Here is a 17,992-nt window from a genome sequence, read left to right on the forward strand (position 1 = left end):
AAACTCTTATACCTCAGCAAGGGCAACAAAATTCAGAACCTCAGCAAAAGCTAGAAAGGCAACAAAAGAAAATAGATATTCAAGTGTGTTTTTTTCTAATGGAATGAGCTCATATTTAGAATCCCTTGTTGACAAAAGTTTCCCAATAGAACTAAACTTCAGAAACTGCGAAAGTTTCCCAAAAGAACTCAGCTCTTGAAACTTTTCAACGCAACTCTTTCACTAATATTTATTAGTTGGCTTAGGCATATTATTAATTAAATAAAATGGCCTCTTCCCATGATGATTCAACCCTCAAGTGAAATTATAAAGTTAAATTATAACTTTATGATAACCCATTTAATCTTTTAAAAATAATTTGGCCACTAAAAATATAATAACTCTCAAAATACTCATCATTTTAATATGTCATCTGAAATAGGAGTCACACCTATTATTTCTCCATGTGATCAAATGCACTTTCCTAAAAAAGAAAGGGTCCATCTCAATCAACACCTGACTTACCACAAATAGTAAGTGCACAAATTTAAGCCCAAATAAAGTCCAATTTGAGCCAAACAAAAACCAACATGTAGCATACTGAATAGTGGAGAAGACAAGACCCTCCCAAGCCAAGTCACTGCCTCAAAAGACCCTCTATTCACAATAATTAGCCTATGACGATCACAATAAGAGGCTAATCTCTCAAACTTTAATGCTGGCAAAAATGAAGACATTAAAGCCAATACCATTTAAAAATAAAACTTTTTACCCACTTACTAAAATCGCTCCATCAATCTTGATATGGTTAAATAAGGAAGGAACTAAGCCATAAAATATTTCAAGTTAGAAAGCATTTAACACAAACATTATATATTATGGTTCTATAATTCATTTAAGCATGCTTTACCCATGTTTTTATATGAATATTAATAATCCCCTTATATATCTTAAATTTTCCCCATTCTTTATATAGCTGTTCCTACTGTCGTTCCCACCTACAAGGAAAAAAATCCAACTCAGAAACTCGTTTCCCCATCCTCCTGGAAACGTTGGGTAACATAGTTTATCTCATTTAAATCAATGGTCATTATCCTAGTTCGATTTAAAATTATAATTACTATGAATATATCTTCATCTCAATATTTTTATATAGAGATTATACACAGATACTCATGAATTTTTAATCATCTAGGTATAAGCTATATTTTAAAATAATGAAATTAATGAATATTCATAATAATTATTGTATAAAAATCTACCATCCACATCCACACCTCTGGTATATCAATAAAATTTTATAATTTCACAAGTATCTAAAGAAATATATATTTATAAATATTAAAATAAAGGTACTTAAAACACCATTTTTATTTTCCCTATCCTAGCAGTATCCTGGGATTATTTAAAAATCTGTATAAATGTATATATATAGATAAAGTCTTTTCTCTATATTTTGTACATTTGCTAATTTATAGACACACTAATAATTTAATCATAACATATAATTCTGAATAAAATAGGCCCTAATTTCAATAGTCCGAGCACATGCATCACTGATAAGATAAAGCCTTTTCAAGGGTTTCTGGCTCTCTGTGAATTTTTTTTCAGCCCAGATTTTTCTAGCGATGTGAATATCTTCATATAGTTTGGTAATTTTGAAAAGTAACATAATTCCTTAATTTCTTCACATGGTATTCTTTATTTCATATAGATTTATTTTAATTTGATGATCTCTCAAGGATAGAGTATTTTCTCTTCTGGGAAATTTTGCTGGGATAGTTTAGATCATTTCCCTTTTATTTTGCTTTGTTAATTAGCTTTTTTGCTGTCCTGTTTTCTTGGGACCTCCCTATATTTGGGTTTCCTAGTCAACTAACTTCCTGACATGTCAGGTTTTTGCCTTTGTATGGGCATTCTTTTCTGCACATCTTTCTTTTCTCTGATTTGCTCTTCTGCTTGCTTTCCCTTTTAACTTTCCTGGGCTCCTTTTATCTCGTGCCTGGACTGCTTTTTTAGTTTCCGGTTAAGGGGAAATTGTTCCCTTCACAATCTGTAAAGATTCAAGCATAGCAATATCTCCTTAGCATGAAGTTAACCTCTTTGAGCTTTCTCTGCTTTTATCGTGCTCTGTCTTGCGTTTCTTCTTTTCCCTTTTGCCAATCTTGGATTCCCCTTGATAGTATTATATCCTTGATAATCTTGATAATAAATAAGTATAATTATAAGGATATAAAACTTCCAAGTTTGGTCCTTATTTTCCCTCTAGATGGTCACTTTTATCAGTTTCTCTTTTATCTTTAGTTTCATCTGCATCCTTATACCCCTTTAATCGTTACTTTTTTTCGTTTCATTCCGAGGTAAAAGGGGCTTTAGTGTTTCTTCAGCATTCAAGGCTTAATTCATTATACTTCTTATATTGTAGTCTACATAACTTGAGCAATCAAAATGACAAGATTATAAGGCTATAATAGCATAGGTATAAGAGTTCAATTTTTCATCATTATTATTCTGCATCTTTCTATATAATACTTCGATATGGCTGTCATTTTCTTATGTTGGATTTCTCCCAGCATGAAACTCAAATAGAAGGTAATTTTTAAAAATGGTTCAAGATCAAATTTGATCCATTCCTTGCAGTTAAATTCTTTCACTATTACTAGGAATCTCTTTCATTTAATAGGGAATTAATTCTGTAAATATGGTTATGAAATAAATAACTAAGGTCTAATGCTCAACCATTTAAGAATATTGCAAAAGAACAGTGAGTCATTACATTTGTTACTATCATTTAAGCTATTTCATTCATTCTCAAAAGTAACAAAGTGGTCTTAGCCGGCAAGAGTATGCTTCGATATCAGGTAACGCTTTGCCACACTAAGGGCTTGGATTCCAGGCATGGAAATCCCTGAGCAAGTACAGATGCAAATTTTAATTAATGAAATTGCAAGCACCCAGAATTTTTGCAATATAAATTAAAGTATATTCAAGCGATAGAAGGATTATTTCACTGCCTGAAATCACTCTGTAAAACTCATCATTGAAAATGTATCATTCTGATTATGTATTTCAGTTTGTATCTTACTTCAATATATATCTGGTTTAATTGTAAAGAAGCTAAATAACTGCTAATATTTCCACTTAACCAGGGTAGAAAAATAATGTAATTATGGATACAAGCTGAAAAGTCCAGGTCTACACTGGGGGTTTTCTTTCCCCTTTGTTTTTACCCCAGTGTCTGCATTTGAACGAGGTGTAAAATGCAAGAAATTTTAAAAATTAATACAATATATTAAGGTCTCGGCCATTAATTGATCAAAAATAAAAATTGCTGCTATACAATAAACAACATGGCGATTGAGAAAAGGAGGTTTATATCATAACGCAATAAGAAAGAAACAAAAATAGAAGCCACCAGAAGAGGAGATTGTATGGAGACTACCAAATAAAAAACATGATTGGCATTCATCAAATGGTGTTTATATGGTGAGCATGCCAAGAGAATTTAATGAAACATTATATAAACTAACTGACCAGCCATTCAAGGCACACAAGGAAGCGATTCAAAAACCTGTCAATGATAGCAAAGAAGTGCAGTCCTAAAAAGGATTTCCAAGCTTAAAAAGAAATGCAACATTTTAGATAGAAAGAGGAACTAAATAGAGTTCTACGAAATTGCATCCCAGACAAGTTAAAAATGGTTAAGGGAAAACCATATAGAGGCAACATGCAGGATGATTCTTCACAAGATAGAGCACTTTCTAATACATTCCCAACAGATAGCTAAGCAGAAAAAATGACAGCATTAAAAATCATTGATACCCAGGTTAGAAAATCTGAGACTGAAATGTTCCGACTTTGCATATTCAATCCCCAAGAATGAATCCTTGCGACACTGGTAAAATATAGGAGAAAAGAAAGTCACAAAAAACTACAACTCGAAAATTGAAGCGAAGTGAAACATCATCGATGAAGAGTGTATAATAATATGGAAAAAAAATTAATTATTTTCTCAACAAAGCTAAATTGAAGTTATATAGCTTTATGCAGAAGTGGGCAAAATCAGACTAACAGTAAAAAATATTCATCATTGGCCATTGTGACATTTAAAATCTATTTGAGAAAGATCTTTCAAGCTGATTCAATTTTCTCTCATAGCCTGCAGGCTAGGGGATTTATAAGATACATAAAACCAGATTCAAATTAGTAGGTTATATTTCTATCCACAGGAATGACAAAAGGAAACAAAAGAGTATACATTGCCATCAAATAATATAAGCAAACCTTTTGGACTGTACCAAAAATCACAAGTAATAACAAGAAAATACACAGGAATACTTGAGCCCTTTCAGCAAGCAGAATTTTAATTTTTTTTAATAAGATAATAATAGCAAGAACTAAAATACATTTCATGTTATCCTACTTCATACATTGGATGGTATTCTTTATTTTGGTAGATATATTTGTTTTCTGCATTTGCTTTATCTTTTATTACAGGAATATTTTGAGTTCTTGTTAAAAAAGCCCCATGATGGTATTTTAACACTTAAAACCAGTTCTCACTTATCACGTCCAGCCAATAAAATCCTAGAAATGACATAGTAACAAAAACTTACTCTGCAGCAAATACTCGAGTCCTGTATCGTGGGAGTTGATCACCTTTATCAACTTTGTGTAAACGACTGGAAATGGATTCTGAACCTTCTCCTTTCTTTGAGTTGGCAATCATACCTTCGTCGTCTTCTCCAAAGGAATCATTATTATGACCTTTTTCTGATTCTAGAGAACCAATATCTGTACTTCTGGTTTTTTTGGTTGATGCTGCAAGCACCTAAATAATGCCGATACAGTACATACAGTGTCAGTACATATGACCTCATTTCTAAAATTAATAAAAATAAAATGAGGATGTCTTTTTCAGCTATGCTTGACAAGATGAAGATAGAAGTTATAGCTGTATTTCTTGTTCTTTTATATTCTTTCACAATGATCATGGATTATACAAATTTGGTTGGTGTTGGAGCATCCTCCAAACGTAAATTTTAGAAGCAAATGATAAGAAAGACATAATCAAAGGCATAATACTGTAATAACATTCTCCCTCTTGGTGAAGGTCATAGGACACCATTCCATAATGGTAATGTGGTTCTTGCTTACTCTTAGTGCTTGACAAGAAACGATCCAACCTTTGTGAGACAATATAATTATGGTTGCTCATAATAATACAGTTATAGTGAGGAATGACACAGTAATGAGCTTGAGGTTCATGGAGATTGGTTGCCTTCTAATCATGTTAGCTTTGCAAATGGTAATTAGCGTACACATATATCATCTATCCAGATGCACTTTTTCAAAAAAACCCTTCAATATTCTTCATATTTTGCAATATAATTTTATATTTATTTGTTTTCCATCACCTTTTTGTTTTCTCTTTCAAATATAGTCAGTCAGGCTCTGTATATGATCAAGAATTTAGTAATTTTCATTTACAAATAAGGGACTATACAAAAGAACTTGCAAGATCAAGCTTAAAATTTCCAAACATTTAAGAGGTCATTGTAAAATACCACATTGCGACATATTTGTAGCCAACGTGAAGGAAATGAAGGGCATGCTGCATCAAGAAGTCGATCAATGGTTGCACGAACAATTTTTCCAATCCTGTGACAAAATTCATATTTGTCAAGCCAAACATATTGTGTCAACATGCTCATAGCTACACATGAAAATTGCAAACAAACTCATACAAGAATATTATCAAAACCAGGAAAGGTATATACGGGTACAGGTTTTGAACACATGCAATATTCAGTTAATACAAAGTTGCTACAGAAGTTCTATCAAAGTTGCAGTGCTAGCTGCTCCTCTTTAGGAAACAGGGCACAGCATCTGTCTCATTATTTTTTCCACCATTGCAACTATTGTTTCAAGTTTCAACAATGGGTCTTTGAAATTTTTAATCGACTTTTGTACATGTTATATTTGTATTTTTTTCTTTGTGGACAAGTTTAGTCCCTTCTGGCCACTTACACACCATTATTTCTAGATGTTACAAGTCCTCCTATCCAATATGGTAACTAACAAACACTACTATGAATTTGAAGTCAATTTGTCTGGCATCTGAAAAAGTGGCAGCAGCTTCTTAGATGGGAAATAATACAAACAAATTATCAAAATGTCAATGCATGCTAATGCCATTTGAAGCCACTTTCAACTTCACACATAAAACTTAGAAGCATACTAACAAGGAGCTCAAAAAGTAAAACTGCACTTAATTCTTGAGAAACCAGTGCAAGCATGAATGATAGAGAAGTTAACGTAATGCTTTATCATACCAACTTATGTGTATGAATACAACTGTCAACTCCAATTTTTTTAACAGTCATTTTGGAGAAGAGGGGTTTTGAATTTAATTTCAAGAAGATCCATTTCTCTATAAACAGTGGAATATGTATGACATTCCTTAATACCTCAATTTTGCATTCCAAGAATATATCCTAGGTATCATTTCATTTCTAATGTCAGAATCATTTATACTGATGCCTGAAAGATATTCAAGATCATATGTAGAGGCCTGCATGCATGGATAGTTGTACTAACACTAGAAAGTTAGACAAGTCAACTGGTATTTGCATGTATACATTCATACCCTGTCCTTTGTCTGCATAAGCAAATGAGATGTAGAAACATACATTGAATCAGTTTCCATGTCAAGCATTGAAAAGAGATCCTCCTCTATTCGTTCTTCAATCATGACAACCTACAAAAATCATTGTCAAATACATAATTTTATGATGATTTTGAATATTTAAAGAAAAAAAGAAAACTAACAAATAAATGAACTATTAGGATAGATATTTTACAGGTGAAATTGTCAAGAAAATGAAATCCTCTATGTGGATTTTATATATTGTAATCTAAATATGCCCAAGATCTGCCAAATCTAATAACATTCTGATAACGAGACATCATTTTGGTTGTAAAATTCTTAAATTATTTGAAAAGCATACAGAAAATACTGAAAGGGGGTGGGGTGGGGGATGGATAAGTATTTTAGAACTTTTAAGCACATGAAACTACATAAAAGAAAGATGGATTAGAAAGTGAAAACGTCAACAAGGAGATCACCAATTTTCACATGGAAAACTCTTTTGATGTAATGTCCCTTGTTGGTTGGTTTAGGGAATAAAGATCTTTTACCTTATTTTGGCCTCTTAATTCGTCAAATTGTTGAATTGATAAAACCAACTCAAGTTATTTCACCAAAATCTTCAAATGCTATTGTCTAATATGAAATTATGCAATTTGGTAACTGATATATTGTAAATATGAGATGAGTGTAAATATGGGATGCTGTCTTATAGAACAACTTAAATTTGCCCTCGATCTAATGGATTTGCAAGAAAACAATGACCTCTAATGATAATATCTAATAGTGTCAATGGTTATAGGAGTCTATTATGTCACCTTTTTGTGTGTTCAAAATTGACTAATCCATGGTAGTTTGATGGCTGAACAACTTATACATTGACTGAAGCTAAATAATCGGTGATGTTACCACACATCAAAGTCTAACATGAATTTGGGAAATCTGTTTTAAAAGTAGAGGTTTGATAATGGGTTTATTCAAGAGTATGAAACTGTTCTTCAAAGAGGCTGGGATCCCACTGAGTAGACCAGATATGGATGAAATCAAACAAGCATGTTCATACCTGTGATTTTGTCTCCAATTATCCTTCATGATATCGCAGTCCAATTGTTGAGTGACCTATTCATGACATCATTGATTTATGTCTTTAATTAACGCTAAGAAGAATATCCAATTATTTATGATATTGCTGATGTTCCCAATCTGCATCATTTTGGCCACTAAGGCTTTAATGGTAGTATAACTATGTTATTGACATCTCTGTGCAGTATTATATTTTTGACTTTATCGACTTCGATGTCCTTCTATGTATATATATTGTGTAATGTCCCCTACTTAATGTGACCATCTGGGTCAATAGATTAGCCTATGATAGGAGCTTCCGTAGGCTAATGAAGTGATTAAGGAGCTCATTTGGCAGTATTTTCAGAAGTTACTATTTTTAGTAAGTTAGTGGGAGTCAAGTGATATGGAAATTTCTAGTGTTCGGCTTGGTGGATTTGGTTGAGCTCTTTCCGACGAGCTATCATACATGGTATTCTGAGTTTGACTCTTATATGATTTTAATGCCGAAGTTAATTTACTTTATTATAAAGTCATAATTAAATAAAAGACTTATCAATTAAGTCACTTTATTATAAAGTTGTTTAAAAAAGGTGTTTCCCATTTATCCCACATTACTTATGCAAATGAAGTTGACTTCCTTGAGGACTTTATAGTTTATATTCTCTTGGCTGGAATGAGTTGAGGCATGCTTGGATGATATTACTATTATGCTATTGGATTTCTGCAAAATCTAATTGCTGGGCTTGGAGGACGAAATCCCTCTTTGCTAGCAGTCTCTTCGCTGTTGAAAGACATAGTCAGGAGGATTATTTGGTGTTTTCATTTAGGAAATCACAGTGGGATTTATTGGTAAGTTTGCACATAGTAGAAGAGAGCTCTAAAGTTCAAGTTAGAAGTTGCTACAGTGCACGTGAATAGTGATTTTGCTCTAGTACATGTGAATAGTGATTTGCTGCAGCCTATAAGGCAATTGTATGTAAAATTTGAATTGCAAAATCAATATTTTATCAACAAATAAGGAGGTTCTAGACTTTGTATGTTTATCGTTGTATGTTTGCTAAGTGTCTGTCAAAATGCCATGTTGAAAATAACACTCTAATTGATAATACTTAGTAATTTGCAAGTCTCCTCAATAAAAAATTTGGGGGGGGGGGCGCGCAGTGGTATCACAGCTTTAAGTCCTGCCATCCTGTGGAAGCCTTATAGGGAATTTAGAACAGCCGGATAGAGGGAAAAGTGTTTGACGAAATGTCAAAACACTAAATTTAGAAATAAAACAGGTTAAGAATGTATGTTTGAGCATGCGATAGAGACCATTTACTTTTGCCATACCAGAGCAAGACAACAAAGATTCGGACTCATAGAGCGAGCAGTCTAGTTCATCCATGCAGGTGGACATAGAATCCAACCATATAGACACAGAGGAGATATTCTTTGAACAAGACAGTAGTATGGGTGACCAAGGTGACAGGAATACAGGACTAGGTGGAGGTAGGAATGTTGGTCCAAATTAGGAGGAGGTCATGTTTAGACGGTTACTAGATACGTTAGAGGAGGGGCAACATATGCAACAGGAGCAGAATAGGCGAATGGATATGATGTTGCAACTTATGGCTAGACAGATGGGCATCAATATTAATCCAGGTGATGCAAACAATGAAAATGGGGGCAATGATAATAATGGAGGCCGAGGCAACAATGGTCCTGAGAATAACATTAATGATAATAATAATGAACAGGCAACAATGGGAATGAGACTAATAACTTTAGACATGTTGCATGCCTAGCTCAGACAGTGAGCTCGAGACCTCTTCTAACCACCTTTCCATCTAGAGATCCGGTTCAATCAGTAAATGAACCATAGATTACCGAGTTACAGGATCAATTCAGGAGGGACTGGAGTTTCAAGTAGATATTTCCCTCAGAGATTACATGGACATGAGGATGAGACACATGCCTAGAGCAGGAGAGAGGAATCAAAACTTTGAGCTGAGAAAGAAAGTTGGAAAACTTTCTTTACCTTATTATGATGCTTCAAGGAAGATGACTACATGAACTTGGGTGTAGAAGGTAGATACATACTTCCAACTGAATCGATGCTTAAAGAGGAGGCTATCAAGTATGCGGCTATTCATTTGGATGGTCCAGCACATGTGTGGAGGCACCATAGCATGGTAACCTTTGGGCATAATCAGATCACATCTTACAAGGAGTTCACTAAGAGACTCATAGAGAGATTGATACCAAAGATCCCAAGTTACAGTTTAAAGAGTTGGCACAACTCAAGCAGTGGGGATCAGTTGAGACATACATCAGTGAATTTCAGAGGTTAGTTGTGTTGATTATAGATACTTTAGAGAGGACAATAGTAGTGTTATTTATGGATAGACTCTTAGATCCCTTGAGAGGTTGGGTTAAGGAGCATGGCCCGACTACATTACAGGAGGCCACTAAGAAGGCTTATGACTTAGCACCTTCTTTTAGGAGCAGATTTTAGCATACTGATTCACATATGAAGAAGGATAAGGAGAAGGAAAAAAAAAAATTTCACAAGGATGCTCAGCCAAAAAGGGATAATTAGTTGGACAATGACACCCTAAATGAGTTGAGGAGGAAGAAGCTATGTTTTAATTGTAGAGAGCCTTGGGATTTTTCTCATAAGTTCCCTCTCAAGGCTAAGGCAAATCAAATGGAGTATTTCTTAGTGGAGGAGTCACAGTCAGAGGGGGAGGATCAGCACTCTGATTCGGATGAGAGTAGCACTCCAGAGGAGAACGACATTCCTAAGGATGATAGGTCGTTGGCATGGTTGACAGGGGCTCAAAATACGATCACATTTAAGGTCAGGGGTACTATCCAGGGGCAAAAAGTGATTTCTCTCATTGACATTGGGGCTACGCATAACTTCATTGATGCACAATTGGTACCCACGAGAGGTTTACAATCCGAGAAGCATGCTAGGTTTAGAGTCATGGTAGCTAATGGTGAAATTATTATGTACTTGGAAGATACCTAATCTTCACATCAGGTTTGGAGATGGCTATGAGTTGGAGGATGAGTTCTATGTAGTAGACATGGGAGACTATGATGTTATCCTCGACATGACATGGATGGCTTCGCTAGTTGAGTTCACACTCAACCTAGCAAAATTGGAGATGAGATTCAAGTATGAGGGCAAAACTGTTATACTCAGAGGACTTTTGAATGGTAGTTGCAGAGTAGTCTCCCTGAGGAGAATACAAAGACTTTTTCAGCATAATGACATAAAGTGGGTAGCAAAATGTTTCACTATGCCAGCTTCACGGGAGCCACAAGTGAACAATCATCCACCAAATATCCAGGAGATACTTGACAGGCACACTAAAGTATTTGGCAAGATTCTGCATGGGGTTCCTCCTAATAGGGGGATAGAGCATGTAATTGAGCTCGAGGAGGGAGCCAAACCAGTTATGATTACTCCCTATCATCATCCTAAGAAACACAAGGATAAGATAGAGAAGGCAATTAAAGAGTTGTTGGAGATGGGGCACACTAGTCCTAGTAAAAGCCCTTTTTCTTTAGCAGTAGTTTTGGTAAAGAAGAAGGATGGGACAACGTGCATGTGCATCGATTATAGAGCACTGAATAAGAAAACAATTAAAAATAGGTATCCCATTCCTAGGATTGATGAGCTTCATGGGGCATGCTTCTTCACCAAAATTGATTTACGATATGGATACAATCAGATTTGGATGAGAGAGAGGACATTGAGAAGACAACCTTCTAATGTCACCATGGCCACTTTGAGTTTATTGTTATGCCATTTGGGCTAACCAATGCACCCGCTACATTTCAGAGTTGTATGAACTAGGTCTTCAGAAGGCACTTGAGGAGATTTGTCTTGATCTTCTTTGATGACATCTTGGTCTTCACTAAGCCATGGGAGAAGCACTTACAACATCTAAAGAGGTGTTTTCTATTCTGGAGAGAGAGAGTCATTAGGTGCCAAGGTATCTAAATGCAAATTTGGCATTACCGAGCTCCATTACCTTGGGCATATCATTAGTGCAAATGATGTTCGAGTTGATCCTAAAAAGATTAGAGCTATTGTGGATTGGCCTACTCCCACAAACCTCGCACAGCTCAAGGGGTTCTTTGGTTTATGTGGTTTTTATAGGAGGTTTGTTCAGGGATTCTCATAAATTGCCAAACCTAAATCTTTCTAGGTGGATAATAATCTCGATGGCTCCGCATCCAGGCTGTCAAACTTTGTAATTTGCCCACTTAATTGGAAGTGCTCCTTAATAGTAGCTTGCTTGATGCAAGAGGTAATCTCTATGGACGACATTTTGATGGTCCACCATCCAATTGAAAACTTTCCAGACTTGGAAAATCCAATGGTCCTAGGTTAGATGATGAGCTCCATCGGCTTCCTTGGGGATGTTAGTGGCCACAAAGCTATTAGCCTCACAGAAACTACAAAATAATGAACTTATCACCCTGCTTCCATACTGGCAGTATGCATTTATAGGACCGCCCCCTTGTTTCAAGTAATAAGTGGGATCGAAAGAAGGGAGAGAAGGGGAATACTTATCTAATGGGCCGCTTTATTGGACAACCACCTCACTAACCCCTTGTGGCACTATCTATCCAATTCAAACCCGCCATAGCAATAGTTCACGGGGTGGGTGGGAGGCCCATCCTCCTATCCCTGAAGATGATTAGTTGTTAGCTTCTTGCGCCTCATTCTTCATTCGCATTTTCATGTAAAGTGCATCCTCCATTCGTATTCGCATCTCATCTGACCTTTCATCTCCCGTTACATGTTGCATTTACATGTAATCCACTTTCCGTGCAATAACATCTTGAAGACCCTAAGTACCGTTGGAAAATCAGCAATCTCCATTTGCATGCATTTCCATGTGCCAAGCACTTTACTTCAAAAAAAAAAAAGAAAGAGGTAAAGGTGTTGATGAAAAGTTATTCCTAGTTTAAATCCAGACATAGTCAAGAAGGCTTTCAAAGTGTCAGAGACTCCAGTTTGTGCTGATCTACAAAGGAGAATTCACAACAACTTCAGTACGAAAAGTTGGATCACATCAAGTTTCCACATGACAATGGACAATTCATAGTAATCAGAGGTTATCAAAAGACACAACACCATGGTTATCAAGGTGAATGTAGTGACACATGAAACTCCCAGTCCTATGATCATCCGAGAATGCATCGCCAAGTACAAGGTCTTTCAGGACAAGCCCTAATATTGTTTCAATTCTCTTCCATCTTTCTTCTTCTTCTTCTTGTTTCATATTTGTAGTTGGAGAGGATGCATGGCATGAAAAAGTGTAACTACACGTAATGCGAGTTACATGTATGTTAAAAGATGTAATGCAAGTTGCACGTGCAACAGCATGTAACCCTATATTCTCTCTTTTAGTTAGACTAGGTCAAAGTTGGTTGAGTTGCTCCCACTTTTTTCTCCACCTTTTTCTCAACTCCTGTGCCTATATAAAGGAGTGCCCCCTCATTGTAAAAATCATCTTTTGTTGTATGCAAGAAAGCTCTCACATTTGTGCAAGCATAACTTTGATTATGTAGTATGAATTTCGAGAAAAGTGAAAAAAAGAACCAATTAAATTCAAAGCTTTGTCTGGAAGCAATTGTGATAGAGCAAATTAAAAGCTTTGATTGTAATTTGTCGCTTTTGTCTTTGATTCATGCTATTATTGTATGTTCAATAAAAGAGCATAGTGATTTAAGAAGCAATTGGAGCCGAAGCTTTGACTAGGAGCGGTTGTGGAAATATATAGCTAGAAGCTTTGTCTATAACTTATACTTCTTTCTTAATTCGCAAAATAGTTAAGTTATTTTTACTTTTAGGAATCTTTGTGCCCTAATTGTAAATTTTTTCCATATAGACGTACAACTGGACTTAGAGCCAAACCGGTACATTTCCAGCTAGCCTTTGAGTTAGTGAAGGTTTATCAGTATCACTGTTTCTAGCTCTTGATAGAAGTGTAGTTAGGGATTCACCCTACCCATTACTTGCTCCACGAGTAAGTGGATTCTTTCTTGAAAGATAAGAAGAAAGGATATTGATAACACCCATTTTGTAAAATCTTTCGACTTCTTGCTTACCTTGAGTTGATACAAGGAACGGTGAGAAGGGGGAGCCTTCCCTTTAAGGTAGGAGAGACTTTGTCTCACACGTTGTGGATGGTCATCCTATTTTGCAATTGGATTTTTACCAAAAACTGTCAGTTGCAAAATATCCACCCAACAGTGTGTACGTCACAAACAAAAATTAAGGCCTTGGCATGAGAGATCATATTGCCAAAAGAAGGATTCCAAATAAGTATTTACTAAAAACAGAACACATGTAAACCTACCTTTCCTTGGGCCACAAAATGATATAAGAAAAAAGTCGACTAAAACCTGAAAGGGATGGCTGACTTGATTCCTTTAAAGTTCTTTGTGAGAACAATAAAAGCATGATAGCAGTAGCTCAACAACCTTACACAGACTCAATGGCTACGGATGATCCGGAGACCATCAAGAATCTATGCAAATATTGAAAAGAGAGAGTATAACCATGTTAAATGACAGGTATATGTGCGATAAATAGCTTAGCTGAAATGAAGACAGTATTTACCCTTCACCACAGGTAAACTCAATGTGTAGGGGCTGCTTTGTGTGATTTCTGCAAGCCAGTTCGTTACTGATGAATAGAATTCAGATGAATTGGAATGGTACTGACAAGCTCTTCACAACCATCTATGTACTTTTTCAGTTTGAGGCACATGTCTTGTTTTCAACATGTCAATTTTACACATTCTAAATGATAAACTTGAATATTTGACACCTAGAGAAGTTATATCTTTTGGCTAGGATTCATTTTACTTCATTGAACTGCATTTATTTTTGCTGGTTGTAATCATGTCTTCTCGTCCATGGAAAATTAAACATGATCATTATGGAATGATACGGCATAAAATCAATGAATGCCTGCAAAAGGAGCTTGATGACATAAAAAAAAATTTACTTAACTTATGAATTGAGACAGCTTTGCATAGAAGATTCTTCTAATTCAATATCTCCAAATGCAATTGATATTCACAGTCAAACATCTTGCGTAGATGCTGCATTTAGGGATGAACAATGTGGTGACATGACATGCATTCAGATCTCTACTCCATCACTTGTTGCTATTCCAAAGTTCCATATTGATTGTTTGAGAGCTTTGAACAATTTTTTGCAATAGGAAAGTTTTAGTTTTCCAAATTCACCTTATTTCAATGCCTCTTCTGCAAACATCACATTCCTAGTTGTGGAGTCTGAATAATATATTTAGAGGATACATTGCAGTATCTGCATTTTCTGTCTGATGGCAGCAATGTCATCCAATCTCTTGTGCCTTCAAATGCACTTCAGATGTTGATCTAATTCTTCCACTTCTCTATTTAGGCATTTTAGTTCCTATTTTGGAGGAGACATCTTTATCAACTGTGAGGACATCAAAGTTGCAATTAGATGTACCTCTCTTAATGTGGATTCCCTATTCATCTAGATTATAAGGATGGCTTCTCCAATTACTAGTGAATCTTGTGTCTTCGAAAAGAGAGAAATATTGTTTGCGATTAGTTAATTGTCTTGTGTGTTCAAGCACTCATCATTGGTACAAAGGCTACTTCTTGGAGAAGATCCAGAATTTCTTCATTTGATCTCTCCTATGGAAAATATTCATTATGTTTTTTCATGGACTTGATTGTTTCTGATCCATTACTTGTACCTTGTTCTCCAGACCCATTTTTCCTCCTGAACTTTTACTTAACCTTCCAAAGTTGAGCTAATGGGGGACTGGTGTGAAAATATTTACGCACATTATATCAAGATTATTATGTAGTCTTAGTTAGAAGTCATTTTACTACTTTTAGTTTGTCAATCTTGTGATATGTTATTAGATTTTTTTTTACACTTTGTCTATTCTTTGTAAATATCATTCTACATCACTTTGTATTTTTCATTTGTGAATTAGTGAATGAATGCACCAATACTCATTTTGCATATTTTCCTCTAGTTTCCAGCTATTGTGTGCTACTCTATCTTGTAGAAGAATTATTGCAGGTGATCTTGGCCCGTATAGAGCTAACCATCATTTCTAACATAAAAACGCTGTTTCCTCCAATGCCAATGTTTAGCCAATCTCGAATAAAAAGTTTACAATTACTCAAATTTCAGACACAACACAGTTTGCCATCTGTTTTATTTATAAAACAGAATTTTGACTATGCCTACAGAATCTATAAGAGGCTAACAACATATATTATAAAGTTCTATAAGCCCATGCCCTCATGCTTTGTTCACCTTTCAATTTTGTCCGTGTTTCATAACTACTCATGGCCTGAGATCCTTTACCGGGTACTTTCCATTCATAGCTGATTGTACATTCAGACTCTCACTGACGTATTTTGTTTACTTGCAGACATCAATGTAATATCTTTCTTCCTTACTGTAGCTGAACATTTTTGGCTAGATGTATAAGGGTAAAGGACTCCGAACCTAAAAAGCCTCAAAGATAAGTAACAGCCTGATTGGAAAAATGTAATCAAATTCAAAAGTGCAACTACCAGTAGCTGATTGTTAGCTACTGGCAGTGAGGATCTCCCAACAAAATCCTCCACAATAAGTGAGTTTTCTTTCTAAGTAACTCATCCCATTAACAATATAACATTTATTTCTTCAATCACATTGACCCTATCCAATCCACCTATTCTCAATTTATTGAACATCCTTCTTCATATCATGGATTACAATGTCAAAATAACTCCTGGAATTCTTCAACTGTGCATCCTTAGCAGAAGCTTCTCGTGTATTTCTCAGTGATTAGGCCAGGATACAAATTGTTATCAAGTCATCAACTGACTAATCAGAAGAGACAATGGTTTGTCCCAATACAAACATAATTTCTGACTTTGTATGAACCAAATTTCTATTCAGTCTGAAAAATGATTGTTCATTACTTTGCATTCATAGAACAAAAACACAGTAGAAATTTGAGTACAGGACATGAAGAAGAGGTATTTTGAGTTCTCATAAGCCACCATCTATTGATTGAAACAGAAAATTATGTTCTATAATTTAAAGTCCTAAAATTGAACCAGTGCATACAACCCAGATTACAATCATCCTATGCTGGGCTGAGGGATCCTTCTCAGCTAATTGCAATCCCCAAAGAGGCCATTCCTTAAGCAATATTCTTTGGAAGTCTTCCTGTTCTCAAATAGATCATTGATCCATTCCCTTTGTCAAACTCTAAGAAGAGCTTCCCCTCAAGCTGGGCCTGGCTTTCCTCTGGAAACCCAATCAAAATTCCACTCAACCAGCCCTTCCGTGAAGGATTCCATCTATTTTCCAACATATCTATCATATATAAGCTCCCTTCATTAAAGACTCCATACCTAAATGTTATGCAAGTATATCTTAAACAATAGCTTTTTGCTCACATTAGAATTTCCACTTTGCTTACCTTAAATTGAACGACTAAAAAAATAATTAGATACCTACAACAAGTGAAACAGAGACCTCTAAAAAGCCAATAAAATTTACAAGACAACAGCCTAGGAATATAGCATAGTACTAAATATGTTAAATAATAATATCTCACCGGATCCCTTTCAGCCAAATGCCGTAGAGTAGAGACAGCAGCTTGCCGAAGTGTTGGCTGTTAGCAGAAAAGGTGATTAGGAACAGAAAGAGTATAATTATATTTGGCTTGGCTGAATAGGAATTATTATGCTGTAAGAAAAACAACCTGTCTTGATGAAAGTGTTGGTCTCAGTGTTTGCACATGGGAGTGGACAGAAACAGCTTGAGGAGCAAAAAGTACAAGTTGCTGGTTGAATCGCACACATCTGAGAAAAAAGTGATAAAAAGATGTTAGCCTCAATTGGTAATAACATGATTAAATCATTATATTTAATAGATAAAAATTAGATACAAATGCATTTGCATGCAAATGAATCAATTTTCTTATCACTTACCTTCAGATATGCCATATTATATATTTTAAAGAGAAACATTAATTAGTTCCTATCAAGAAGATTTCATAATTGTGAATAGTGAAGGGAAGTAGGAGAATCAATCAGAATATTTGTATCCAGTCAATTAAAATTACAAACATTGCAACAGAACAAAACTAACACATACTCAAGTAGAACCGAAGGCTCCTCCCCTGAACTTATCTCTTTAATGACAGACTGCCATTTCAAAAAACCCTTGTTAGTGAAGGTTATTGAAACAGAAACTTGATTTTTCCTCTGC

General features: G+C 35.3%; 1 protein-coding gene across 8 annotated transcripts in view; it reads right to left on the reverse strand.

The window, feature by feature from the left end:
• Window positions 1–17,992, reverse strand: part of SWEETIE (HEAT repeat-containing protein) — a 314,166-nt gene that overhangs the window by 59,049 nt on the left and 237,125 nt on the right. For all 8 annotated transcript variants that reach the window (XM_089806951.1, XM_089806947.1, XM_089806950.1 and 5 more), the window contains exons 27-32: window positions 17,879–17,928; window positions 17,484–17,583; window positions 17,337–17,393; window positions 6,672–6,739; window positions 5,547–5,640; window positions 4,596–4,810 (exon numbers count right to left, since the gene is read on the reverse strand). In XM_089806951.1, coding sequence (XP_089663077.1) covers window positions 4,596–4,810; window positions 5,547–5,640; window positions 6,672–6,739; window positions 17,337–17,393; window positions 17,484–17,583; window positions 17,879–17,928 — 584 coding nt within the window. The remainder of the gene's footprint in view (window positions 1–4,595; window positions 4,811–5,546; window positions 5,641–6,671; window positions 6,740–17,336; window positions 17,394–17,483; window positions 17,584–17,878; window positions 17,929–17,992) is intronic.

This window comes from Cupressus sempervirens, chromosome 10 (genome assembly GCF_028749045.1).
Source record: "Cupressus sempervirens isolate cs-2001-9-10 chromosome 10, ASM2874904v1, whole genome shotgun sequence".
NCBI lineage: Eukaryota > Viridiplantae > Streptophyta > Pinopsida > Cupressales > Cupressaceae > Cupressus > Cupressus sempervirens.